At 31.7% G+C, this 26256-nt stretch overlaps 3 protein-coding genes across 11 annotated transcripts in view; 2 read left to right on the top strand and 1 right to left on the bottom strand.

The window, feature by feature from the left end:
• Positions 1–20160, top strand: part of LOC108741271 (metabotropic glutamate receptor 7-like) — a 75394-nt gene extending 55234 nt beyond the window's left edge. For 2 of the 3 annotated variants that reach the window (XM_018476012.2, XM_018476014.1), the window contains exons 7-13: positions 2180–2326; positions 2738–2864; positions 11710–11812; positions 11882–12386; positions 12662–12966; positions 14115–14246; positions 14814–18221. In XM_018476012.2, coding sequence (XP_018331514.1) covers positions 2180–2326; positions 2738–2864; positions 11710–11812; positions 11882–12386; positions 12662–12966; positions 14115–14246; positions 14814–15002 — 1508 coding nt within the window. In that variant the 3' untranslated portion in view covers positions 15003–18221. Of the gene's footprint in view, positions 1–2179; positions 2327–2737; positions 2865–11709; positions 11813–11881; positions 12387–12661; positions 12967–14114; positions 14247–14813; positions 18222–18444 lie in introns of those variants that run through there. The other variant, XM_018476013.2, reaches the window with a different exon arrangement.
• A 903-nt stretch (positions 20161–21063) lies between these two features.
• LOC108741267 (putative leucine-rich repeat-containing protein DDB_G0290503) lies at positions 21064–23937 on the top strand. 2 transcript variants are annotated; one of them, XM_018475996.1, is made up of 11 exons: positions 21064–21260; positions 21324–21642; positions 21701–21789; positions 21847–22029; positions 22085–22327; positions 22390–22493; positions 22553–22689; positions 22745–23304; positions 23357–23482; positions 23572–23787; positions 23846–23937. In XM_018475996.1, the coding sequence occupies exons 1-10, from the start codon at positions 21159–21161 to the stop codon at positions 23620–23622; spliced, it is 1914 nt and encodes a 637-aa protein (XP_018331498.1). In that variant the 5' UTR covers positions 21064–21158; the 3' UTR covers positions 23623–23787; positions 23846–23937. The 2 variants fall into 2 exon arrangements, with proteins under 2 accessions (XP_018331498.1, XP_018331499.1); XM_018475997.1 differs by having other exon boundaries at positions 23833–23918.
• Positions 23938–23949: 12 nt separating this feature from the next.
• On the bottom strand, positions 23950–26053 carry LOC108741269 (major facilitator superfamily domain-containing protein 10). Of its 6 annotated transcripts, none has more exons than XM_018476008.2 (7): positions 25939–26053; positions 25394–25863; positions 25184–25342; positions 24949–25131; positions 24643–24889; positions 24417–24584; positions 23950–24358 (listed from the first exon to the last, which is right to left on the bottom strand). In XM_018476008.2, exons 2-7 carry the CDS (start codon positions 25745–25747, stop codon positions 24132–24134), a joined length of 1338 nt encoding a protein of 445 aa, XP_018331510.1. In that variant the 5' UTR covers positions 25748–25863; positions 25939–26053; the 3' UTR covers positions 23950–24131. The 6 variants fall into 6 exon arrangements, with proteins under 6 accessions (XP_018331510.1, XP_018331509.1, XP_018331508.1 ...); XM_018476007.2 differs by having other exon boundaries at positions 25394–25879; XM_018476006.2 differs by having other exon boundaries at positions 25394–25886.
• Between the last annotated feature and the right edge of the window lie 203 nt (positions 26054–26256).

Below are 26256 nucleotides of genomic sequence, written 5' to 3' on the forward strand. Positions count from 1 at the left end.
TATAGAATCTGACACTTTAAGCTTTTAGGATATAGACTGAATCGGCCAGGTTTTGAGCTTTTTCTACGACAAGCATTTTTATGAGAAATTAGAAGCATAGTAATACAATTGTGATATTCTTAAGGTAAAGAATGGCATACCCTTTGGGGATAAAACGCGATATTATATAGTAATTTCCATTTTCCGATACCTATTTTTGAGCAGGAACGAATTCAATTCCCTGCTTTACCTGAGTCGTATTGTGCCTCAGTTATCTCATTTACGAATTAAGTTACATAAAATCGATATTAAGGTGAATTTATTCCGTTGATTTTCTTCCAGTGTGTAAACAATATTTATGTCAACTGGTACGTTTTAACACCCTTATTTATAGCGTCACGTTAAATAAACTGCCGTCAAACATTCATATTGTACTAATTATAACCCAACCAAGGGAAACCTTATTATTATTGCACCTCAAAATATTTCATGGTACTATAAAGTACCTAAGTATAGGTACCTATCTCTTCGGCAATTGTGGAACGCTGAAAGCTTGACGAAACTATTGATTTAAATAAAAAGTTTGGGCATTCATTTAACCATTTACTAACTATACCTTTTGTAGTAGCTAAAGTTTAACGAGTTGATCACGCTCTAGAACGTGCTTCACAATTCAATTGAAGAAACGGTAAGTGTTCGAATACGAATAATAAAATTGTAAGTCGAAAACGGTAGAGTTAATGTAATTGTGAGCTACGTTGAATGCAGATCAAAGGTCCAAATTTGTGGTTTTATGGTAGCAAATGTGGATGCTGCAGGACGATTGACCGCAACAATACACAATTGTAACAACGAAAGTTAATATTTAAATTATTAAATAACTGTGTGTAACTGGTAAAACCAAGAAGTAATTAACAGTGAAATGTTGTAATTGCAAGGTCTTTTTGTAATTTCACTTCTTGAAAATAGCAGTAGTACTTTAAATAGCCACGTAGGAACATTTCCTTTCGGTGTGAAAAAAGCGGAAACAGTAATTTTGAAGGAAGACGTGAAAGTTAACGAGAATAATCTTTTTTAAAGAACGACCTTCCTGTTTGCGTCCACGTCTAAGACACAGAGTACGGTAGGAACTTTTTGAAGAAAAGAAAGGGTAAATTTAACTCATAAAAAAAGTAAAATTGTGGAGTAAATTAATGAGACAAATCGGTTGAAATCCGAAGCATACAAAACAAGTACTAAATAGAGCATATATAAGTACTCTCTACTACATACAAATAGTTAATAATTTTGTTTTTCGATATTTCTACTAACGATAAATATTTATACTAGCAATTTCATTCTTCTGAAGGGGTTTTACAGTGTAATTTGGTAATTATACAATTTGTTCTCAATAAAAACTAAATTGTACGTTAATATTAATTAAACTCTTTTCGAAATATTCCTGATAGACGAGAATAATTTGCATTTCCCACTCGTTTATATAAATTATAATATGTACTTATAGAATTCATTTGAAGCAATTTGTTATACGAAAAATTGATTTACCAACAATCATAAAAACATATTTCATTCCAAAATCAAAAACTTCAGTTTCAATCTAATTCAATTTTAACGAAACGATTCATAATTTTTATCTTTGTATATATTAGGTAATTTAAGATTAAAATATATAAAATGATTGTGCTTGTAATGAAGTTGAAGGAATTCGCTTGTGGGTTATCTGCTTCTAGTTAGGCTTTTCGCCGATGTCCATCGAGTTGAGTAAGCTTTGTGTGTAGTTTTTGCGGTAGTTCAAAAGCGGGAATACTGTTAGGGCTTTTTCTTTTACTTGTTTCAGGAAGTTTGGGCTAATAAATGTTGTAATCTATTTAAAAATGCGGCCTGCTCTTCTTTGTCTGTGATACTTGTGGAATCAATTTAAAAGCTAGCTGCTTGAGCAAAAACAGTTTCCATCCTGAATAAATTTACTACCACAAAAAAGTGAATCTCCATTACTTCGCGAACTAAATTGATTACTTATTTGGTATACTGAAATCCTACTGTATATAATTTAACAAAATTCAATGTTTAACAGTTTCTTATTGAATTTCCTATTGAAACGTTAGAAAATTAAGTCACATTTCTTGTGTGTTAAAATGTAACGCGATGTTGACTTTTAATATAATTTCCCTGTTTTAATTTAGTATTTCTTTTGTTTCAGTCGATGCAGTATACGCAGCAGCTCATGCAACTCATCAGATAATCTTAAACGAGTGTGGTGATAATCCATTTCATCTATGTGAGAAACTGCAGCCCGCTCCGTTGGGTCCCCAGCTACTTAAATACCTTCGACAGATCAATTTCATCGGTAAGTAACTTTTTGTTAGATCATCTAGGTATCATAAAAATTCTTAGGATTCTGTACGACGAAACAAAAAGAAGAACCTTTTTGAGTGTCATATTTTCTAAACATTTTTCTGAAAATGTAGTCAAAAAGTATAGCTCCCTCTCTATTTCTAAAACAACTGTTGTGAAACAAAATTTCGTAAAAAATAAGTTTAGCCAAACTTTGTTTAAACAAATATATAATTATTATCATGTACCTATATATATCCCATTTCACTCACCAGTTGCTTTTATTTTGACATAGAGTGAACAAATGAAATTGATTTATTAAAAATTGATCTCGCAATTAATATATTCGGGTGCAGAATGTGTTTGATGTTAGTTCCAAAGGATTGATGCAATAGAAAATTTCATTTTGGTTATTTATTTTCAGGTCGCCAAAGGACAGAGGTCAAATTTAATGCCGATGGAGACGCTTACGGAAGCTATAACATATACCAGTATCAAAGACACGAAGATGGAAAATATGATTACGTACCCATCGGGTCCTGGAAGGAAAGGTAAGTCCCTTGATCCCTTCTTTGTAATATTTCCCGTCCAGTTCCTAGCGACAGAAAATTTACAATAGATAGTAAATAATAACTGAATTAATTAAAATTCCGACAGTGATGCCCAGCCTTTATTAATTGTTTGTATTTAATTTCGTAATGTATAAAATCCTCATGTGATACGTCTCAAATCATTAGATCGGTTCGTTCTAAGGGTATCAATGTGGAAAACCCATTTAATGGCTAATCCACAACGACGGGTAAGATACAACGTTTCACAACGTTTGACGTTTTAATATAGATAGTGTGAAATAAATTTCCTAGGAGACATTTAATAAAAGAAAACCTAAGGCAAATCCGATAGTAGAAGGATATCATACGTACGTATATGCTACAGAAAATATGTATAGGGTTGTTCGGAAAGTCATTTCGTTTTTTTTTTTTGTGGAAATGAAAGACAGTTTTCGTATAATAAACAAATACTTTATTAAATTATATATTGACCGTTCTGGTACAACACCTTTTGCCATCTTTCTGGTAGTAGTATAATTCCACGCTCATAAAATTTTTGGTCTTTGCTGGCAAAAAAACTGATCGAGGAGGTTTTTGACCTCCTCATTTGAGGTGAAGGTTTTACCGTCTAAAAAATTTTGGAGTGACCGGAACAAATAATAATCCGATGATGCCAGGTCTGGAGAATATGGTGGGTGTAGCATTGTATCCCATTCAAGCTGTAAAAGCTTTTGGCGAGTGACCAAACTTGTGTGAGGTCTCGCGTTGTCTTGATGAAACACTACACCTTTCCTGTTGATTAGTTCTGTCCTTTTCTGTTGAAGTGCATCATTCAGTTTGTCCAGCTGATGACAGTAGACTTCCGAATTAATCGTTGTGTTATCCGGTAAAAGCTAAAAAAAAAAAACGATTCCTTTAAAATCCCACCAAACAGACAGCATTTTTTTGGTGAATATCGGCTTTGGAAATGGTTTGAGCCGGTTCATCTTTTTTGATCCATGACCTCTTGCGTTTGACGTTGTTGTATACAACCCATTTTTCGTCCCCAGTGATGATGCGCTTCAAAAACGGATCATTTTCGTGACGTTTGAGAAGGGAATCGCAGACGTCAATGCGGCGACACAGATTTCTCTCTGTGAGAACATGGGGAACCCATACATCGAGCTTCGAGGATAATCCCAGGCCTTTCAAGTGGTCATAAACTGTTGAATTTGATAAATTTAACCTCAATCCGATCTCACGTGTTGTTATTCGCCGGTTCACATCAACTAATGCCTTTATCGCGTCTTTATCAGCTTCAACCGGCCTTCCCGAACGTGGTGCATCTTCGACATCAAAATTGCCGGATCGAAATTTAGCGAACCAGTTCTGGCACTGTCGTACTGTCAACACACCTTCTCCATACACATCAGTCAATTTCTTTCTGGCTTGAACAGCATTTTTACCCTTTCTGTAGTAAAACAGTAAGATATGTCGAAAATGCTGCTTATCGCTCTCCATATTTAAAAGGGCACCAACCAAAAACTACTGCGTAGAATTAATTCGAATTTTTCACACAAAAGCCTTGCTATATGAGCTCTCAAAGCATATAAAAATTATACGGCTTAAATGTGAAGTTGGGTGCAAAAGAATACAATTAAATCCTCTGTCGGGAAAAAACGAAATGACTTTCCGAACAACCCTATACATCTTCACCGATCCGAATATAAAATCTGTATTTTAAAGTATACTACAGGAATAAAAAATTTCAGCCTTATTCGATAAAAAAAATTTATAAACAATAAGTAATTTTACGTGATGATGAACATTTAGAAAAAAAGATTTAGTTTTCTATTTCCATTTTATTTCACTCCAGTGTGACTGTTTTCAGTTCGTTCTGTTAGAAATCAAGTTTTTAATATTTAGAACAGGGACATTTTTAATAAATCTTTGTAATTAGAAACTTTTAGCGCTTATACTTTTTGTGTGCAAGCCTTGTCACCACGACCTAAATCTGTCTCAGCTTCTATCTTAGAAGCTGCTTCGATTGACGTGCTAAAATTTTCTCCGGATGAAATTTTCCAGTACGCTATCTCTAATAGGAAAACATATCTATTTCCTTTCATTTCTTCTCGGAAAATACCTACGTAAAGAGTAGGAAAAACCAGTAGCAAAATCCAATATGTATTCGTCCGTGAATAAATTAAGTTAAAAAGTAATTTTCAAAGGTAATCAACGTATGCATCAACTTCCGCAAACAACTGCGAATTTTGTCGCACTTTTAACTTTGTGTGTTAATAATCATTTTATTTCCGTAATAACGCATGTATCCGCATATAACGATCGTTCAGGAAATAATCATCTAGTAAGTTGTTACGTTAGTTTGCAGTCAATAAACTGTTACAGCGTTTAGTTGTAGTCAACAGGCTGGGCAGAGATTGATATTAGTATTGCCATAAGCATTTAATTATTCATTAAATTATTTTTTCAATGAGTCCTTATGAAATATTTATTTAAAAATTCTCCTAGAACACTCAACTTCTTTTTCTTGCCCTGATAATTCAGAAAGCTTTACTGAAAAAGAACAGTCATCTATTTAAAGTGGCAATTACTTAAGGTGAGCTACAAAAGTGATATTACGGAATCGAGAAATTTCCAATGGGAATTCCATGTAGCAAAAGTACAATTGACTAGAACGATCAGTGTAGTTACTTAACTGTTAATTTGCCTGATCGTGAGAGAAAATTCAATTGGTTAATGTATCTACCTGAATAATTAGTCATTTTGTTTTGGTAAATTTAAAACTTTCCTAATTTCCTAAAGCTAAATAATTAATACATATTAGAGTCTTAAGTTTATTTTTCTAACTTTGGAATTTTTCTTTATTACGGACCTGGCGCCCAGCGATCAATCAGTGTGAGTATAAATTAACCAGTCATATTTGTGTTGTAAAACGTTGTAACATGTTAATGAGATGTTTATCTGTAATTCTTCAAGATTTTTTCTCTCTATTGTGTCTCTCTTTTAAATTTTTAATATCATTGAAGTACTAAATTCGTAAAATGTAGGATTGAGACTAGGTTTTGAAACACCTTAAAGCAGTATAAAACGATTTCCGCAACATTTAAAATTTTATTGTTACAAAAATCTTCACTTCCGTCTTCGCCCTTAACCATTAATGACTCTCTCTCCAGTTCTACCCGTTCCAAAACATGTCACAGTTTCGCTCCGCTGTTCGTTATTTCTAGCACATGAATAAAGTTTGTAGCATTACCAAGAAACGGGTAGCAATCCCAAATAACCATGCATTTCCTATTCGAAAAGAGGAAATACAACTGCTTACAAAAGTCACTATTTTAATGGGTCCTTGTTTATTGAAGTGTAACAGACACACTAATTTTCAATGTGCATAAAGTAATTTAATCTATTAATAAAATTTGTAAATGAATAGATACGTAAACAGCATATTTATTAACTAAGAGAAGCTCTAAATTATACTATGGGAAGAAATTAGTGGGGGTATAGTATAGACTATAGAGTGGATGACTGAACTAATCAAAACTAATTTTCCTCGGTGCATACTTTGCAATCCAAGTATGGCGACGAATCAGAATCTACTTTGTATTTCAAACGATAATTCGTAGTACTTTCGGTTGAGAATTGTTCAGTTGATTTTCGTATAAAGTACATACCTAATTTAGAGAATATTCTCTCAGGATATCTTGTTATTACTGTTATTTTTATGGATGGATTATAACCAATATAACTAAGCTTCGGGATATTTTATCAAGACAATTAAACCTTTGATGACATCGCAGAGTTAAGGGTGAAGATATAAATAATGTCTAATTAATTATATCGACTTATGATTAAATGTTACAAACCCTACCGTTCATTTAAATAGGATTTCGATATGTTTGTAACAATTCAGTTGTTGAGTATCTTTTGAGAACCCTTTAAACTGCTTCAAGCGGTAAAAGATTCAACTTCAATAGCAGAAATGTACATATATTTTATAAGTACTTATAATATGTAAATACATACGTATGTATAGATTCCTTTTCGCTTGACTTACTTTTCCTATATGTTACATTCCGTGCAACCAAAGGCATTTCTCTCAACATTCACATTAAATATTTACCCCTAGATCGATTTTTGTTTTCAGTCAAAATAAAAAGCTAAATTACCAGAAAATAAAACTCTATAACATACTTCTTCTTCGAATTCTTCTTTAAACAAAAGATTTTCCTTTATTTATTCGGGCACGCTGCAAAAAATATCCCATGACTCCTGTGTAATAAAAGTAAACATAAAAAAAACAGCGAATTCCTATTCTATTTTCTTAATTTATTTTATTGTAAATATAACAGAAACGTATCTATAATCTATTTTGTATTAGATATCGTTAATGTTTATTATCTGTTAAATTCGTTAAAGTTTGGTGAAAACTTATGAAAATCGGTTCCAATGTAGTTACGATCTAGTTTTGTAGGCTTCGTAGTAGCCCTTAAAGTAGGTAAATGAACTCTTTATCTACACCCGCTACCGCCTCATATCAAAGTTGGCGCCAGCTTTAAACACGTACCAACTGACCTAATTTCTTATTGGTTAATAGACCGTAGCCAATCAGGTGAAGCAGGGCGCTTTATAACAAGAGGATCGACATTCCTGAGTCAGTCGCTTACTTCGCACCATTGAATGCGTAAATTGATACATTTATTAAAATTCACTTTACGATCCGCCTAATCCGCTCAAAAAGTTGGAAGTTAATGTTAATTCTTAAATTTTCCGGATTAGAATAATTAACTCGCGTTAAAGTTTGATACGGCGCAAATTAAACGTCATTGTGCCGTTCTATAACTGGGAAAAGCAAACACTTAAAGCCATTGTTCAACTTCGTCCTTCAGGTCTCCTTTCGAATTAAGGAGTAAATTAAATGTCCTGTTCAAAGCAACTTATTCGAACAAGAGCACATTTACCCGGAGAATTTCCAATTGTGATCTTATATAATAAGCAATTCTAAACGTCTTGTAGCCTATTTGCACAACTTTATAGTTATCCCCTTCAAAGACCGCACCATAGCACCACTTGAGAGGCCTATTCTCAAATACATAGCACTCGCTTTGTGAAGATTGCGCTTGGAAACAGTTGCAAGTGACTCTACAGCAATTACCTTCTTGACATTATCCCATTCTTCTAAGGAATGTAAAATACCTCTTCTGTGTCTCTCCAAAATTTTACGTTAGATTTTCTCGTAAATAAAATTCGTTTCGGTTGTTATAAATAGCTATAAATCTCCCTCTGTTCCAATCAATTAAATTTCCTATTTAGACAATGTGCAAACATGGATGCATTGGCCGTGTGTTTGTTTGACAACATGATTATTACCTATCCACCGAAGTGAATTACTTCCAGGCCATGGACCTTCGTGTGGGTACATTGTGATTAGTTCAAAGTTCTGATAAGCATAGGTTGACCCGTGGGCATTAATGCTTTGTTCACCAGTTGAAGTAATTGTTGCTCTGAACATGCTTAATTGGCTTTAGACTCACATTTGCTCTATACTATTAAACTATTAGGCTTGTATAAAATAATCCGAAGTGGTCTGTATTCTGTCGAAACTGCCAGACGCGGATCGCGATTTCGATCTTTTTGGATCTCATCAGCGCGTCGCAGGCAGCTCTGACAGAACACAGACCAACTTTTACCTGCTGCCTTAACAGCGCGTTTTAGAAAATACGACAAATGGCGCTGTAAACGCCATCTGTAATACAGTGCTACATTTTAGGATTACGTATGCTTCAGCAAGGTCCATTTAAATATATGGATATCTACTTGCTGAAACGAATCCCCTAATCCTAAAATGTAGCACTGTACTACAGATGGCGTTTACAGCGCCATTTGTCGTATTTTGTAAAACGAGTTGTTAAGGCAGCAGGTAAAAGTTGGTTTGTGTTCTGTCGGAGCTGGCTGCGACGCGCTGATGAGATCCAAAAAGATCGATAATCGCGATCCGCGTCTGGCAGTTTCGACAGAATACAGACCACTTCGAATTATTTTATTCGATTATGGTAACGTGCCTTTCAGCAAGTAGATATCCATATATTTAAATGGACCTTGCTGAAGCATACGTAATCCTAAAATGTAGCACTGTATTACAGATGGCGTTTACAGCGCCATTTGTCGTATTTTCTATTAGGCTTGTAGTTTTAAACGCTCTGTATCTTTAAAACTATGTTGCAGAGTGAAATTAAGAAGTTGTCGTTTTTTTTTTGTACTTCATTTACGTTTTATAACGTACAAAGGAGTTTGAAAAGGTAACTGTTAGCAGGTCGTAAAGATTAAAGTTGCCCTTTTGGTTCCGAGGCATTTTTATTGTAATTGAGTTTTACTGAGCTGTGAAGGCATTAAGTTTTCAACATTATACGGTTATAATTCAGTGAGTGTGTCATTGTTAAACAAAACAAAGCTTTTCACTGAAAGGCAAAATTTTGCCATTCATAAAACCAACGGAATGTACCACATTTAGCTCGGTTCTACGTCAAAACTGTTAATCTTTAGGACAAATCAACATTAAGTGTATACGGGACAATACCTTTATTACCTTTTCATCTCTAAAAAATGAGAAACACTTAACTGATAACACTTTAACTGCAACAGATACTAACAAAAGTTTATTCTTTTATTAAATAATTGTAATAGTAAAACATGCCATAAATACTGATTTTATTTATTTTCTTTTGTCTTATGTTTTATTTGGGTTTGCTTTTTATATCACGGACCAAAATAGTCCCTGATTGACCGTCTGTCTTATTTTTGTAAAGACTATGGGGGTTTTAAAAGCCTCCAAGTTGTTATGGGATAATTTTTTTCAAGAGTATTGACAAAACCCTTTAATGTAATCAAGTGGTTTAATTGATATATAAACATATACACGTAGGCATATATCTGTATATGTTTTGTGAGGTTTTGTGTCTCTTGTTTCGAATTTTTTTCGTTGGATTTGTCCTTTGGCATTACGTGCCTGAAATAAAAGAAAAACCGTTGGCGACACATTGTAGGCAGACTGCCTTGGACTCTTAATTCGTTTCAAATCAACACATTTATTCCTAGGCGGTGAACATGATGCATAGCAAACGGATCTTAAATTGGATTTGTGGAAGTTTCCACTAACTCTTTCCTGAAGAAAAAAACCATACAGAAACGTAAATTTGGGCCTGCCAAAGGGTCGTTAGAAACAACTTGTGACATAATATCTAAAACTTTTGGTACCTTTTCCTAATTTCTTGTGTAAGAAAGGACCAAGGAACTCTAAAATTATTTTTATTGAATTAAGTGCATCCTTTTAAAATAACTATCAATTTTAATAAATATATTACATAAGTACAATATAATATATATACATAAATTTGAAAAAATTTTAATTTTCTATCTCTGAAATATTAAAAATTGAAATCTGACAAACATGACCTACCAATTAACCATGTCACACAAATAATTTTAATGTTCCATTAAAAGGTAAACTTATTTTTGTCTGCATCTATCAGACAATAAAGATTTTGTATCGTCTGATATTATTTATGATTTTTCTTCACCAATCTCTTTGATTAATGACAATATCTATCGCTTTTACTTTCTTAATGGCTTTTCTTGGATTTTATTCACATAAATTGCCCAATAACGTATGTAATTGATAATTGGTTGTAGCTTCCATTTTTGTTACCTTTAACTAATGGACAACCAACAAGAAAATGAAAGCTGCGAGAGAGTAGGGTAAATGAATGCGGAAGTTAAGTGAAAACTGAGAAAAAATTCATATTTTACCTTAATGTTTTAGAAAGTTTGGATTTTATTTGAAAAACAAAAGTCGAAGATGCCGGTTATAATGGCATTTATAATAAAGAGAAACAGGATATAAAATTATCTCATTTCTGCTCTGATGTTTGTGAAACTAATGCTTCAGTTTCCCTTGATTAGTTGAGAATTTTCCTAGTAGATAATCATCAAATATTTAACTAGTCATTAAGAAACTATCTAACGTAAAACAATTCAGCGGAAGTGCTAAGCTCCTTCTATCAGTTCAACTATCGTCCTTATCTCCTGCAGTAATATGCTATTATAGTTTCTGTCCGCGAACATTGTGAGAAAATACTGGAGCTTACCCGGGTTAAATTGGGCAGTCAAGTGTGAATTAGATAAAAGATCCTGATCCCAATGTTAAGGAATAGATTGGATTGAGCCTACACTACCACACCCCTGATACGAAACAGTTCACCAAAAAAAATATCTTATTTCTGTAAATAAAATAGAGATTTCCAAGCAGTGAAGAAAATACGTACCTAAAGGGTGTACACAAATAATTTTTGACAAGTTAACAAGCAGGGCTGGGCAAATTATCCAGTTAATCCAAAAAGATTTTCTTAAATAATCTTAATTTTTATTTCAAATCGTTTATTACGGAAATAATCACTTGAAGATACGATAATACATTTCCTGGAAATAAAAGATAAAACCACAAGTGCTTCTTGGTTTAGAGAGATTTACGTTTGCTTTTAATTTAAATAATCGAAATATGAAGATTGGAAAAACTTTGGCGGTTGTTGTAGAACAAACAGAATAGCTCAAAACCCCAACGCCAAAACACGACACTGTAGTTGTCCGAAGCACTTTTCGGTAACAAAGTTACCTTCTTCAGGGACCTGAAACTAGTGTCGTGTTTTGGCGTTGGGGTTTTGAGCTATTCTGTTTGTTCTTAAATAATCGACTTTTGATTATTCCGTTTGATCGAATGATCAATACTTAATCGATTGTTAAATTTAATAATCGCCCAGCCCTATTAACAGCATTTAATTGTGTTTTGTTACAGATTGGAATTGGATCTTACAAAAATGTTCTGGAATGGTTCGGACTCGATTCCAAAATCGATTTGTAGTAGTCCATGCCCATCTGGTCACATACGAAACTTTCAGGCACGTTTAAATAGCAATATTAATATCTAATGAGAATAGTGAGAGAATAATGTATTTTTTTCGTTGTAGGATCAATGTTGTTGGGTGTGTGTGGCATGTCGAGAAGAAGCGTACGTTTTTAACGATACTTGTAAAAATTGTAAGCCCGGTTACGGTCCGAACGTAAATAAAACCGATTGTGTAAAACTAAAAGGTCTCGAACTCGACTGGATGAATCCGTGGGCTTTGGTGCCGTTGGTGTTCAGCACTGTTGGCATTCTTTGTACTCTATTCACAATAGCCGTATTTATCCGATATAACCGCACACCAGTTATAATGGCATCGGGAAGAGAACTGTGCTACGTCCTTTTAAGTGGAGTACTCTGCTGTTACTCAATGTCCTTTGTAATCCTTGCTCGTCCGACTGTAACCACTTGCGCTGTGATGCGCATAGGTCTAGGACTGTGCTTGAGCATATGCTACAGTGCCATTTTCACGAAAACAAATCGAATTTCCAGAATTTTCAACCGCGGAGTTAAAAGCATCAAGAGACCTGTTTACACATCCCCATTATCTCAAGTGGCAATAGCACTAGGTGAGTCAATGTTACACTTGGCGAAAGCCCTCTTATTATTAGATTGTGTCGCCAATGTAGAAAATCGAGGTCGCAAAAACACGTGCGGAGGAAAAACGTTTTCCTTTCACTGACTTATTGTACGAATTTTCATATATGTACGAACAAAAAAAAAAAAAAAGGCTCGTGAAGAAATGAAATAGATCGTCCCTTATCATGACTATCGGCTGTTGAATTTCAGAAACTCAACCTTTGTATTTTCCTTTCTCGATTTTTGCAAATCCCGTTTGTTCCAGGAATTGTATCGATCCAGCTGGTTGGAGCAATAGCGTGGTTAATCATTGAACGTCCCGACATACGCGAAATCTACCCATATCCTTTGACAGCCGTTCTAACATGCCGCGTTTCAACATTCTCCCTAATCATGTCCCTGGTTTACAACATGATTCTGATAATTCTATGCACTTGGTACGCGTTCAAGACAAGGAAGATCCCGGAAAACTTTAACGAGGCTAAATATATTGGTTTCACCATGTATTCGACTTGTATTGTTTGGCTCGCTTTCCTACCCATTTACTTTGGTACAAACAACGACTACAAGGTAAGCGAATCGAATTTTTAAAGCTGTCTGCTATAAATTCTCCGTCCACCCTAATGGCTGCGGGTGTCCATTCGGTTGACATAATGTCTTAGGTCTCTCATTTTTTATTTTCAAACGGTGTTTATTTTGATTAATCGTTTCCACTATGATAGGGCTCGGCAGTTTTTCGGTATTTAACTTTTTATTATTTTTCGTGTAAAGGGGAATTAGCTACGCATTTCCAACCACCTGTTTCCGACTGTTACATATGACAGATTTTTCTCCCAAATGTTCCATATTTCTGAAATAAAAAAAAAGCGAAGTCATTTATTCTCCCCAGTGTTTAATTATTTCAAGCGCTACCGTTTCGGTTGAAAACCGAGCCGGAAAAAAGAATATTCGATATTATCCATTCAATAACGACGTCGGACCCGTCGAGACGTCAGTGACAAAATCTACCTCCCTGTGTTGCATAATTTATGTCTTCAACGATTATAATAAACTCGTCAATCCATCAAATGTGCTAGATTACTGACTCAAATTATTCCCGACTCGACGCAAAATACAATAACGAAAGAATAACATTAGCTACAACAAAAAAAAAATCGGTTGTCTGTAAAGTCGGTTTACTGACGATAGTTGAACGTGACAACGTCATAAGGAAATACTGATGTAATGGTTTCATTTTTCAAAAGAAAATTTTGATTTTATTTGTTTGATAGATATTTTGTATGGATATAGAGAAGGAGGTAAATGGAAATTTATTATTGTATAGCAGCTGTCGAGTAGGAGAGAGACAGATGTCGAACGCTGCCGAACGCGGAGGCCGATTGTGCCTCTTTGTCGCTCGTTCCGCGCTCTCGCTTACACTTCAAGCCTTAAATGGAACGCCTCAGAGCGAGGTAACGCCGCATGAGTCATGTTTTTTCGTGCGTGCAGCCGGCTCCATCGAATTATAAGACGTTGCCACGTCAAAAAAAATATGGATGATATACTAAATACAGTGTGTACTTGCTTTTATTCACATTCGTTTCAAAAAATTCATCATTACATCCTACCTTGAGCATATCTACTTCCCCGATTAATTACCGTATTTTGTTGGTTAACAACTATTGTTCCCCGATAGATGGTGCTACGATGGTATATTTAAAAAACTTGTTTTTCTGCAGGTCCAAATCGTAAGCATGTGCATGTGTTTGAATATAAGTGCTACAGTCGCCCTGGGATGTCTCTTCACACCTAAAGTCTATTTGGTCATCTTCCAGCCATACAAAAACGTCAGACCAGGAAATGGACCCCACGTAAGTCTTTACACAATATTTTATTACTGTTTTTCTTTTCGTTATTGTAAAAGATAATTACCTACAATTCTGCTGAATGATGATTACAAAACCAAAAATTTAACGTGATTCAATATTTATTGCAAAAAGGGTTCGTTACACATAACACGATCATTATCAAGAACATCAATTTACATAAAATGCGTACTTAGGTCGCGAAGTCCATATATATACGTAACTTGCGCTTGAGTCCGTTTCCTTACTTCTATTTACTTTTCATTTTGACTTTAATCTGTTTTTGTTTATGTTCATAAAAGTTACCTTCTTTGTGCGCTTAAGTTTTATGGACTTGCTCGAAACTTAACTAACGTTCTATCGGAGAAATTCAGAAAATATCAACATCGAAAAACAAATTGTAAGATAAATTTTTGATTTGGTTTACACTGGTAGGTAATTTTTTTAACAGTATTAAAAGCTCAAACGTTCAATAAAATAAATCGAAAGAAAGTTATGAAACTCAATGTCGTTTCGATTTGATAAAATACTATTTACGCAGAAATGTAATACAAAATTGGTTTTATGTCTCAGTTGGGTGCGGCAATTAACGCGAACGATCCAAATCGGCCAGTTTATAGCATGAGATTCTCAGCACCAAGATCTCAAACGTTGCAATCTATGACTAGTAATTCTCGTTCATCCCCCAAAACTGGCCGTCATGCTAACGGCGATCCGACTACTCAAACAAGTCCTAGCATTGAACAAAGTTCTGTCGGTTAAGTTAACAATTAATGAAATTGTGTAAATTATGCTAGAATGATATTAATATTTTTTTGTGCGATCGTATGCTTTCGTACGTCGTACTCAATTCTATAATGAGTACCTACCACGACACTCAAGTGCAAATATTTTATATGTACTTATTATAACTTTGTAAATTTGTTCCAAGAAACCCTTTACAAAATAATTTACCTTACAATTTTTTTTTATTCAAAAATAAACATTTAGTTTACTTTATAACAATAAAATATTTGTACTTGAGTGTAAATGCGTACAACAAAAGGGTAGCAAGTATTATTGATTGTTTAATCTAATGCATATTAGCCAGCTTATTTAAAATGTAAGGGTAAAGTATATGTTGACCAGTTAACATGATATACTTAAGCCCGTCCGCATTTTTGGCTTAGTTCAACAAAATCATAAAAAAATATTACTTATGTAGTCTATTGAAAAAAAAATATTAGTTTTTTTTCCAAAATAAAAGTTAGATGCTAATAAATTTTTCAAATTATGATTCGTATAATCTACCACCTTACTAAATTTTTCAAAATTTGCAACGTACTAACTATATACTGTTTAATAACGTAGTTTAAATATTAAACAAATGAGGCTTTTACATACTCAAATTCCATATTTTTAATGATAAAGTACGTAAACTACTAAAATTCATTAAATCTATTACAAACGATTGCATGCCTATGTTTCGTCCCGCAAAAGCAACTTCAGATCAAAGAAATAAGTTTTAAACTACCTAATATCAACAGTCTGCAGTTTTTATATAATGTTGTGTGGGTGGGGTGGTTAAATCAATCTACGTTGTTTTTGTATTTGTGTCTGTTAGTATCTAGTGCTTGGACTAGATTTAATTTATAACTTTTTTGTGCTGATAGGTGGTTTTTTAAGTTGTTACCCCTTTTGTGTTCATTGATTCTTATTTCAAAGTTTCGTCCTGTATGTCCTACAAGTATCTACTATTGCAGTTTTCAAAAATTATAAATATTAGCAACGGAAATGGGGAATATCTTACTTTCAACACGAAAACGGTGATATACAATAAACAGTAACTAAAAGCTCGTAATTGGTCGCTAAAGCTACTTTTTAGCAGTTCTCAGTGAAAATGTGTAAAGGCTTTCAACCAAATATTGCAAAATGTTTAAAAATATTACGAAGTAATTAATTATTTCTGTGTATTATTTGATGGTTTCTTCTAAGATAGTATTGTTTCACTTAAGAAAAGTTACTGTAGTGAGAAAAACACGTTCTAATTTTCTATGTAGTTATTATTAAAGTTTTAATATTTGCTGCTTATTGAGTTGCCTACATACTATGTTTAACTGCAAAATGAAAAAAAAACTAATTAGCATCCCTAATTACGTCTACATGGAAAGAATATAAGTTAAAAATGTATATTGATCAATTTTATTCAATGAAATAGGATAGGCAAAGTGAAACTTCGCAATAAGAGTCAAAGAACACAAAAACTAACCACCTATATGTTAGAAGAATAAGAGCAACAACATTATTGTAACAGAAGTGTAGACTGTAATCTATAAGAAGTAGGTAATTTAAAACTTACTTTTTAATCTAAACGTGCTTTTGTGGGATGAAATAGCGACAAACCTAGTTACTTATACCAAAAATATAACATTGACAAGGCTGTTAATGACACGACTTATACAAATGAAAGGAAAACTATAAACGTTATTTATAATAGATATTATATTTTTATTGGTTTCTCTTAACAGATGACGAGAGTTTCTTTTCTGTCTGTATAGTGTTATTTGTTGTTATCGAAAAGTTCTCGTTTATATAGACGATAACCACCTGTTGATTACATACCTTTTATTGAGTTACTCAGCTAGGAATAAGTGTAATGCAGTTTCCTCTCTTTCAAATAATAACTTGCCAATAAACATCAATCGAATAAAATTGAGGCAGGTGTTTCATAAAACTGTACCAAGGCAATTCGTCTCTACCGCTATACCTATAAGACTCAATTAAATTCCTTTTATTTTTTCGAAAGTCAATTAACATATTTTAGAAGAAAGAAAATCTTTGAATACTCTACTTCCTATAGTAAGTAATAGATAATAAATTAGATAATTAATATTTTAACAAATATAGGAAATCAAATTTTTGTAGATGTACTTCTCATGACTTTATTAGTCAAATAAAAGAAATTGACTATGTTATACACATAAAAATATGACGATATTCCATAAAATGTTTGACGGTAATGAGTGATAATATTTTCTATTTCGTTTTTATATGAGATTAAAGAAAGTGTGATATCTAGAAATGTATAAAATAGGTTTTGTGATGAAAGTAATAATTATGTACTTTTATAAAACACAAATCATGCTATTAAAAATGATAATAATAAAAAATATTTCTCACGTTTATACGAAAATGCTCATAAGTTTAATAATTTATGATCTGCGATTTCATTTCTGATTTTAAGATTCAATTGTTTTATTAAAAATATTCTTCGCTTAAATTTTTTCGCTCAAATTATGCTCAATTTAAACTACTTTATGTACAGTTATAATATATCAAAATTGAAAAACAGAAAACAGGAAAACGTTTATTGGTCTCTACAATATTGTTTCAACCCTCTTGGGTCATTCTAACAAGAAATTCTGTGACTTGAAATATGGAAAGGTTTTCAACAAAATATTGCAAGATATTACTAAGTAATTAATTATTTCTATGTTATATTTGATGGTTTGTTCTAGTATAGTATTGTTTCACTTATAACTTCTCTTAAGTGAGAAAAAACTTTTTATAATTTTCGTTGTAGTTATTTTTAGTTTTAATATTTGCTGCATATTGGGTTGCCTACATATTATATTACGAACTGTCGTTTAATTGTAAAATTAAACAAAAAAACAAATTAACGTCCGTAATTGGGTCTACATAGAAAGAATTTAAGTTAAAGATGATGATTGGTCAATTTTCTTCAATGAAACCTGAAATACAAGCTCAATTATAGCTTTTATTTAAAATTGTCCCGGCGCCTCCACCAAAATTTTTAATAAAATATTTTTATAATTATTAATACCGTCTCTTTATGGTCATAAACGTCTTATATTCGGCATTGAAAAACTACAGTTTACTAAATTAACTATCCAAAACGTGAAAAAAAAAATGGATCTGTTACATCCAATAGAATTTCTTTCTTGAAAATGACCTGAAAGTGTTGAAACAATAATAACAACAAGGTCTTCTGTTTCTCATTAATTTCTTTAAAATTTTTGATTGAAAGATATTGCAATTTACATTCTTTTAATTTGTAATTGTATGTATTTCCCTTTATTCTTTATTTAAAAATAATACATAAATAGTACTCAGGATGAATGAAAAAAGGTATACTATATACTAAATAAAAAGATTTAAAATATAATATTATTATCGAATTTTGAAATTATTATTTTTAAAACAGTACGTAAGAAGAGACAAATACATAGATGATGAAAATAAAACAAATCTTTTCCTATATACCACCAAAACGAAGTAAACTACAACTAGATACATATTCTATTAAAACTAATGATGGTCCCTGATGGACTTCAAAAGTCATTAATTCGGTGTTAGCTGTTGTACAAACAGTAATTACATTAAAAAAAAGAAACACTGTAGAACCTGCTGTAATATCTGTCCAAAACTGTTGATGTGTAAAATACTTTTAAAATATAATAACGTATATAGGATATTTTCATTAATATTGTACTACCATTCATCAAAGGCACACGTTATTGCCCTCAGATCAGAATTGACTATAAACTAGGCAAAATATGAATAAATATGTTGCTTACTTAGGGAACTTTAATTACATATTTTGATGTAGAAGCGCATAAATAAAATATGATTATGTATTTATTCAAATTTATGCTTTACCTACCTACCTGTCATAACCAATTCTTGTCATTTTCACATAAAAAGCTCGTAGCGGAATTGTACGCGAACAAAAAAGCTATTCAATTCGTAAAGTAGAGAAAAACATTAAATTACGTAATAAAAAAAAAGATCTTAGGTAACGGTATTTAAAGTTCAATATTATCGCTCATGGTAGTAGAATAATAGTGACTATAACTACTAATTTATAGTTGAATTTTCTATGTGGGCTTTTATCAGTATGGTGCTATTAGAAGTATCTCATTAAGTTCTCAAAGAAGCATATATTGTCAGTGCCCTGTTATCTAATAGGAGGATCCTTCTGCTTGAGGGAGTATTATAATAATAAACTTTGTGTTGAAACGGTAGATATAATAATATCTGAATGTTTTTAACAATTTCTTAGAAATAAATATCGTTTATTTAATGTTGGAATAATAACATAAATGCTACAAATGTACCTAATTAGTTTAAAGAAACTTGAATAATGCTTTATTCAAAATTTCTGATCGTTTCTACGTATCCCTTTACATTAGAAGTTCATTTGAGAAGGATGACTTTGAAATTTCGATTGCCTAGGGGCTTCCGCTGGGTTAATGTGGCACTGACTTTTATTCACTAGTTACTCTGTCCCATATTTGCTCACTGTTTCCGGTATTTGACTGTTTAATAAACTTTTTTAGAAAGTGCAAGTTATCTCGATGTAACTATTTGTCCTGTGCATAACTTTACTAGATGAATTTACAATATAATTTAAAAAAAGCAGTATTTATTCGATTTGTAGGACTTAAAAGTGGCCAAATTTTTCGATTAAATGAAGAAATTTTTGTACGATAACGCTACTTACTGTAATTCTTTGTTATAAATGTATTTTTTCTGTATAATGTACTGTATTCAGATCAAACCTTTTCTCATACGTGTAACCGTTACTCAATTTTTACTTTTCAAACAACTAAAATAAGGGCAACACTTTTAAATAACTTTCATTAAGAAGTAACTTCCCTAAAGAATTTCTAAATCATTGTCATCGTAGGGATATCAGTTCAAAGACTGGTTGGACACGTATCTCGATTTCTTAATACTTTCCTATTTACAAACACAAAAACATATAAAACGATTCACATTTTTTATCTATACAAAAATTTTGCTGCTGATTGATAACTAAATCAGTTTTCGTATGCAAACATATTCTTAAACGCTCTAATTTTAGTTGTTTAAAAGAACATCATACAAATCTGCAACCTGAATATAATGGATCTAAATGTAAAACGGTAATTTATTTATCTGTAGTTTGAAAAACTATTAATAAAGACTAATTTATGTTATCTCATTGTGGTACTAATTAGTAGCTATTGAAGTTTCAATTATAATTTGTTATTATTTTCGCATTCTGAGCTTTTTGTTTGATCCATCTCTATATTTATTTTTTAGAAGTTCTACTACATCCTTATTCTACGAAATGGGTTCAACCCCTATGTTTATCTTCGGATAACTTAGATTCGAGTCTTTAATTGAAAATTAAACTTTTGATACGTGCTCTAAAGCAATTTTAACTTTGCTGGGTATTTTCAAAACTTAATTGAAATTTTCAATGATATTTACCAAATAACAGCTTATTTGTTTGTAATCATTGAGCAAATTAATTTATTATTTTATTGAAATTTATTTACCTCTATTTGAAATCTAAGAAATGTTTTCTAAAATTTCTTCGTATACTTCTGCATAGTTATTATACGTAACAGTTAATTTAGAAAGAGGGTAAATTTAAATTACCGTATATTTAGATAGGGTTCAAAAACATATTTTATTGAATCAGTACTTCTATTTACATCTCAATATGCTACATTAATTCCTTATTAATCGTTATTAAGGCGTTAAAACTATGATACCTAATAAAACTATACATTACCTATAAAGTTTCTATACCCCTTCTAAATATAAAATGACATGCCAACATGGACATTTTTTCCAGTAAATTACTATAATTAAAGCAAAAATAATTTATGTTCATTACAAAAATTATTTATGCACTTATGAAATAATCCAAATAATACTGATCAGCAGATAGTGATATCAGTTCGAGAAGAATGAACTAGAACGCAACTACAATTTCTGATTTTTCTGTGGGTCATCAGGATCACAGATAGCAAATTTGAAAACATAACCTACGATTTGTGAGTTCCGTTGAGATTTGAAATTCAATACTTTACTTTTTAAATATTAAATTCATTATCGCGTTTTTTTTGCTGTAATTAATATCTAATGACTACCGATCCAAAACCTCAGGATTTCTATTTGGATAACCGTAATCCTAGCAATGAGGAAGAAGAAGACGAGGAGGAACATCTTCGACGCCAAGAAGAGGTAATTTATAATTAGCAAATTAGCTCAGTGTTTAGTTATTAGAGTTAATATTTGTTATTGTAGATAAAAAATTTGTTAAATGTTGCAATGGGAGACTTTAACTATGACGAAAGCACTTTGAATTCCCTCAATTGTTCAGCTGACCCTGTGGAAGAATCTCACATCAGCTTAAGGGAAAAATACAAAGAGGCTGACTATACTGATACTCTTAAGGCTCTTTATGAATCACGTACAAAAGAGTTAGAGAACCTTTCTAAAAAGTTGGTAGAAACTGAAAAAGCAAAGAGTGAATTAGAAAATCAAAAACAAAGACAAATAATTTGCTTACAAGCTGATTTAGAGCAAATGAAACTTGCATTAAAACAATGTGAAACAGTTCATGGTATTCTAATATAGTTTTAAGTTACAGTTGTGCTTTATATTTTAAATATTTGTTATAGTTATGAAAACAGAAGAAGTAAACCAACTATTGGAAGAAAAACAAGTCCTATTAAAAAATATTGAAGAGATGAAAGAAAAAATTGAAGAAGTACTAAAGCATTTAGGTTGCTTTTTGTTTTGCTATTAAATTAAAATAAATTTTTAGGTAGCAGAGCAAAGAGATGCCTTACATACAGCAAATAATAACTTACATCAACAGTTAACTTTTTTGGAAAAGGGATTTAATCCAAAACTAGATGCTGAAGCAGCTAAAGAACAAGAACTTAAAAATAAAATTGATGATTTAACTGCTGAAATTGAGAAATTAGAAAAGATAATAAAAAAACAGGTAGAAATATTAATAGTAATCAATAAAAATAGTATTCTACAATTTGAACTTTCAGGAGAATGAGTTTACCAGTCATAAACAAATGTTGGAAAGAATGTTACAGGAAAAAGATGAAATATGCCAAGACAGAAATGCTGAAATTAAAAAATTTGATTTAGAATTGCACAGAAAAGAAATGGATTGCATTAATCTTAATGCAGAACTTCAAAGATTAAATAGAGAAAAGGAAGATCTTAAATGTACTATACAAAAATTAAAAACAACTGAATTATGCAATCTCAGTCTGAATAACTTAAATGTAAAATTGTCTTTATATTCGTATTAATATTCGTTTAATATTAATCGTTAATATATTTGTAGGATCAACTAAAAAAGCTTGCAGCAGAGAATAAAGAAATGAAGACCAAAATTCAACAGTATCTACAAGATATCATTGAGCATGATAAAATGAAGGAAGAATATGAGTATGTGTGTTGCATTCCTTTTTTGGTAATTATTCAAAAGAGATACGATTTTTTTCTAGAAAAGCAAAAATTGCAATAGAAGAAATAAATAAAATTGAAGTTGCAAAGAAGGAAAAAGTAGATAGAGGTATACAAGTAGCAGACAAAAATCAAACACGTGATATAGGATTACAGATTGACAACTTAAAAAGTGTTGGTAAGCAAAATATATAATGATTACTTCTTTTCCTTTGGAATTGTCTGTGTTACAGATGCAAAAACTCTTTCCAAAATAAAGGAGCTTGAAGAGGAAAATGCATTCCTAAGAGAAAAGGATTCTCAAAGGCAGGAACAAGAAGTCCTTCTAAACGACCTTCAGAAAGTCGCCCAGGAATTTGAGAAAGTAATCCAAGAGAGAAATTCAAAAACCTGTCAGTCTCAGAGTACAAACACAGAGGGCGATCTTTTAGAAACTATTAAAATTCATTATGAAACACAAATAATGAAACTTGAAGTTCAACTTCGTGAAGAAATCAAGGAAGAATTTAATAAAAAATTACGACAAAAAGAATATCTTATGAGCCATCAGTTAACACAAATTAAGAAAACATTATCTTTGGAAGCAGAAAAAGCTGTTAAAGATATTGTTCAGAAAATGAAAGATGATAGAAAAGCTACAATTGAATTATTAAACGAGTTGAGACAAAAATTTATACAAATGGAGGAAGAAATAAAAGATTATAAAACTAAATACCTTGAAGTAGCAACTGAAAATTGTGAACTAAAAAAATATTTAATTAAACTAAAACATCAGTACCAACAGGACCTAAAGGTATTATTATAAAAAAAAAAATGAGCATTTATTAAATGTTGTATCTTTTTAGATGACTCTACAAAATCATCAGCAGAATTATAACTTCGTGATAGCAAAATTTGTAGCTCAAAAGGAAGAAAAACTCAAAACAAAAGTCTCTAATATTGTTAAATCGCTACAAATATTTAACAACAAGGTGATATGCCAAATTAAAATAATGTTAACAATTAATTGAATTATTTGTGTAAAAGTATTGCCTGTATGAACTGTACATTTATTTTACAGATTGAAGCTATTCAAGGGAAGATAATTGAAATACCAGAACAAGACACATAGTAAATTTAATTTTACTAATATTGTTATCTGTGATTTATTCAAAAATTTTTGTTTAAATTTATTTTTCTCTTATTACGTTTTCAACTTTAATATAGTTAACATTCACAATTGTAACTGTAATGAAGTCATTTGAAAATTACAATTCTTTGATTAAATTAGGAAATGGTAAGCATTTTTATAAAATAATTTTGATAAAATTAATTAAAACAGGCTTATTTTTCAGATAATCAATGGATGGAACTTAGTTTAAGAAAAACGTTCTAAGCACCATGTAAGTTCATGTTTTCTAGTGGAAGTTAAATTGTACTTAATAATCCAAAGACTTTGAAAACAATATAACTTTATTGGTATAGTTTGTAATACTTGATTGACAACTTTTGAAAATACATTTTTGTGTGATGTTAATACTGTTATAAGACCACAAAATACATTTCAGTCTTATGATTCATTGAAGAAAGTATAAGAGAATTAAATTTATAAAACGTATTTACTGTATTTTTATAGTATGACTAAACTTTAGTTTTTAATGTATAAGCAGGCCATATTAAGGCTGTAGCACCAATTAAATACGTAAAAGTAGAGCCTAGACTCCAAAAGGCAATACAGGCAACAATTGGTCCCACTGCTCTTGCAAGTGCCCCTAACGAACGGAATATACCCATCACGGTACCCTTTTCTTTGGGAGAACCGTAAACAGCAACCATAGTTGTCATACAAGTAACACACATGGCAGTAGCTAAAAAGAGACATGATATTAGATAAAACAGTAATCCTAACACAATTACCGAACTCACAAACAGCAAACAAGAATAGCCCAATACAAAGAACCCAAATGTTTCTAGCTATGGCCACAAAAACAAATGATGGAATAATTAACGATAATCCTAAAATAGCCGTTGGTTTTACTTTATTAGGAGGCAATCTTCGTACATAGCCACCTTGAAGTATTGCCATAATTAATCCTAAAATTAATAGATGTCTTAGTTTTAGAGCATTTCTGAATCGCATTTTTTCACCTGCCTATTGCAAAAAACATCCATCCTTGCTGCATAGATGTGTAATGAAAAACGTGATGTGTAAGAAAAGTTAAAGTAAATTCTAAACCACTATATATAAACATATAAACAAAATATATAATGCCCAACTGTTGTAGCTGTCTGTGCTCAAAAGGTTTTAGATTAATTGCTTTAAATTGGAATAACTGTCTTAAATCTACTAGACCTCTAGCACCCTGCAGACTAGTCCAAATATTAGCAGCACGCTTTTCCTGAAAATAATTGTATGAATGTAATTACAATTCTTGATAAACTGAAAGTGTTCTTATACTTTAGGCAATGTTTCTCTGAATGCATATGCAAAGAACATTAAATCACTTATAGAAAGTAAAAATGCAAAAAGTGCAGGATATATAAACCAATCATTTGCCTTATTTTTGCCCCATACTGCAAATCCTGCACCAATAAGAGGCCCAACTATAAAACCCAATGAGAAGGCAATCCCTACAAGGGCCTGAAACATTTGAATTTATTATAAATGAAGCATTCATTAAGTAAAACATTACCATTCCTCTTCCTCTAGTTTTGGTGTTTGAAACATCAGATATGATAGTAAAGCATAAAGATACATTTCCTTTACTTATTCCTCCAATAAATCTTGCCAGTATGAAGCATGCTAAACTGCTTGAAAATGCCCATAAAATATATGATACAGAAATACCCACCTAAAACAATTACAATAATATTTATTGTAAAATATAATTAACTATAGTTACCAGACAAAAAAGCATAACATATTTTCTTCCTAAAACATCAGATATGCTACCAAAAATAGGAGAAGCAATAAACTGAAGAAAACTAAACATTGAACCTAAAAAGCCTCCAAACAATACAGAATTATATTCTTCAGGAGCTCCTACAATTTTTTGAAAATTTTTAATATGACCAGATAGCCAAGAATATAATCCATCTGTGTCGTTATTGCGATAATGTTCCAAGATTGATGGCAAAATAGGTAAAATCATGGTAAAGGCTAGCAAATCCAACAAAAGTGATGCAAATACAATATATACTCTTTTGTCAACCTCATCCTTTTCAGGGTATTTTTTATGTAGCTGATTGTTTGCCATCTTATGTTAAAAAATAAAATATGGATTAACAACAACTATTCACATCTTTTAACTTTCCCTTTGATCCCTTCTCCTTGCCTTTCTTTTCGTTTAGCTCCACCAAGTGACGAGATAAACTAAAATTCTTTCTACCTACCAACTACTTCGAAACTTTATTTCTAATAAGTATTAAAATAATGTAAAACGTGTACCTAGTAACTGAATTGTTTTATTATCTCCTATCTATGCTAATTCATAATGATTGTCTTCACCATCAAGTGTTTTCAAATTTCCAAGTTATGTGTGGTTATGAGACTTGTTTTTCTCTTCTTTCTCTTCCTTTCACCTTGCCTTTTGATCACATGCAGAACTTCAGAAAATGAAGGTGGGTTCATTTTGATTATCTGAAGTAATCTATAGCTTTTAAAGTGATTTATATATTGTAACAATGAATCGTTCATGTTTAATTAAAGAGTACAGAATGCTATCAATTCAGATTATAAATTTAAAACATTATTATTGTTCTTAAA

Source organism: Agrilus planipennis, unplaced genomic scaffold, assembly GCF_000699045.2.
Source record: "Agrilus planipennis isolate EAB-ADULT unplaced genomic scaffold, Apla_2.0 scaffold199, whole genome shotgun sequence".
NCBI classification, from domain to species: Eukaryota; Metazoa; Arthropoda; class Insecta; order Coleoptera; family Buprestidae; genus Agrilus; species Agrilus planipennis.

Excerpts from the sequence above, each read along its gene's own strand:
- LOC108741267 (XM_018475996.1), top strand. The coding sequence starts at position 21,159 with ATGACTACCGATCCAAAACCTCAGGATTTCTATTTGGATAACCGTAAT. Across the intron at positions 22,328-22,389 it reads TCAGTCTGAATAACTTAAAT|GATCAACTAAAAAAGCTTGC; the intron begins GTAAAATTGTCT and ends ATATATTTGTAG. Across the intron at positions 23,483-23,571 it reads TACAAATATTTAACAACAAG|ATTGAAGCTATTCAAGGGAA; the intron begins GTGATATGCCAA and ends TTTATTTTACAG.
- LOC108741269 (XM_018476008.2), bottom strand. The coding sequence starts at position 25,747 with ATGGCAAACAATCAGCTACATAAAAAATACCCTGAAAAGGATGAGGTT. Across the intron at positions 25,343-25,393 it reads ATGTTATGCTTTTTTGTCTG|GTGGGTATTTCTGTATCATA; the intron begins GTAACTATAGTT and ends TAATTGTTTTAG. Across the intron at positions 24,359-24,416 it reads GCTATTCTTGTTTGCTGTTT|CTACTGCCATGTGTGTTACT; the intron begins GTGAGTTCGGTA and ends GTCTCTTTTTAG.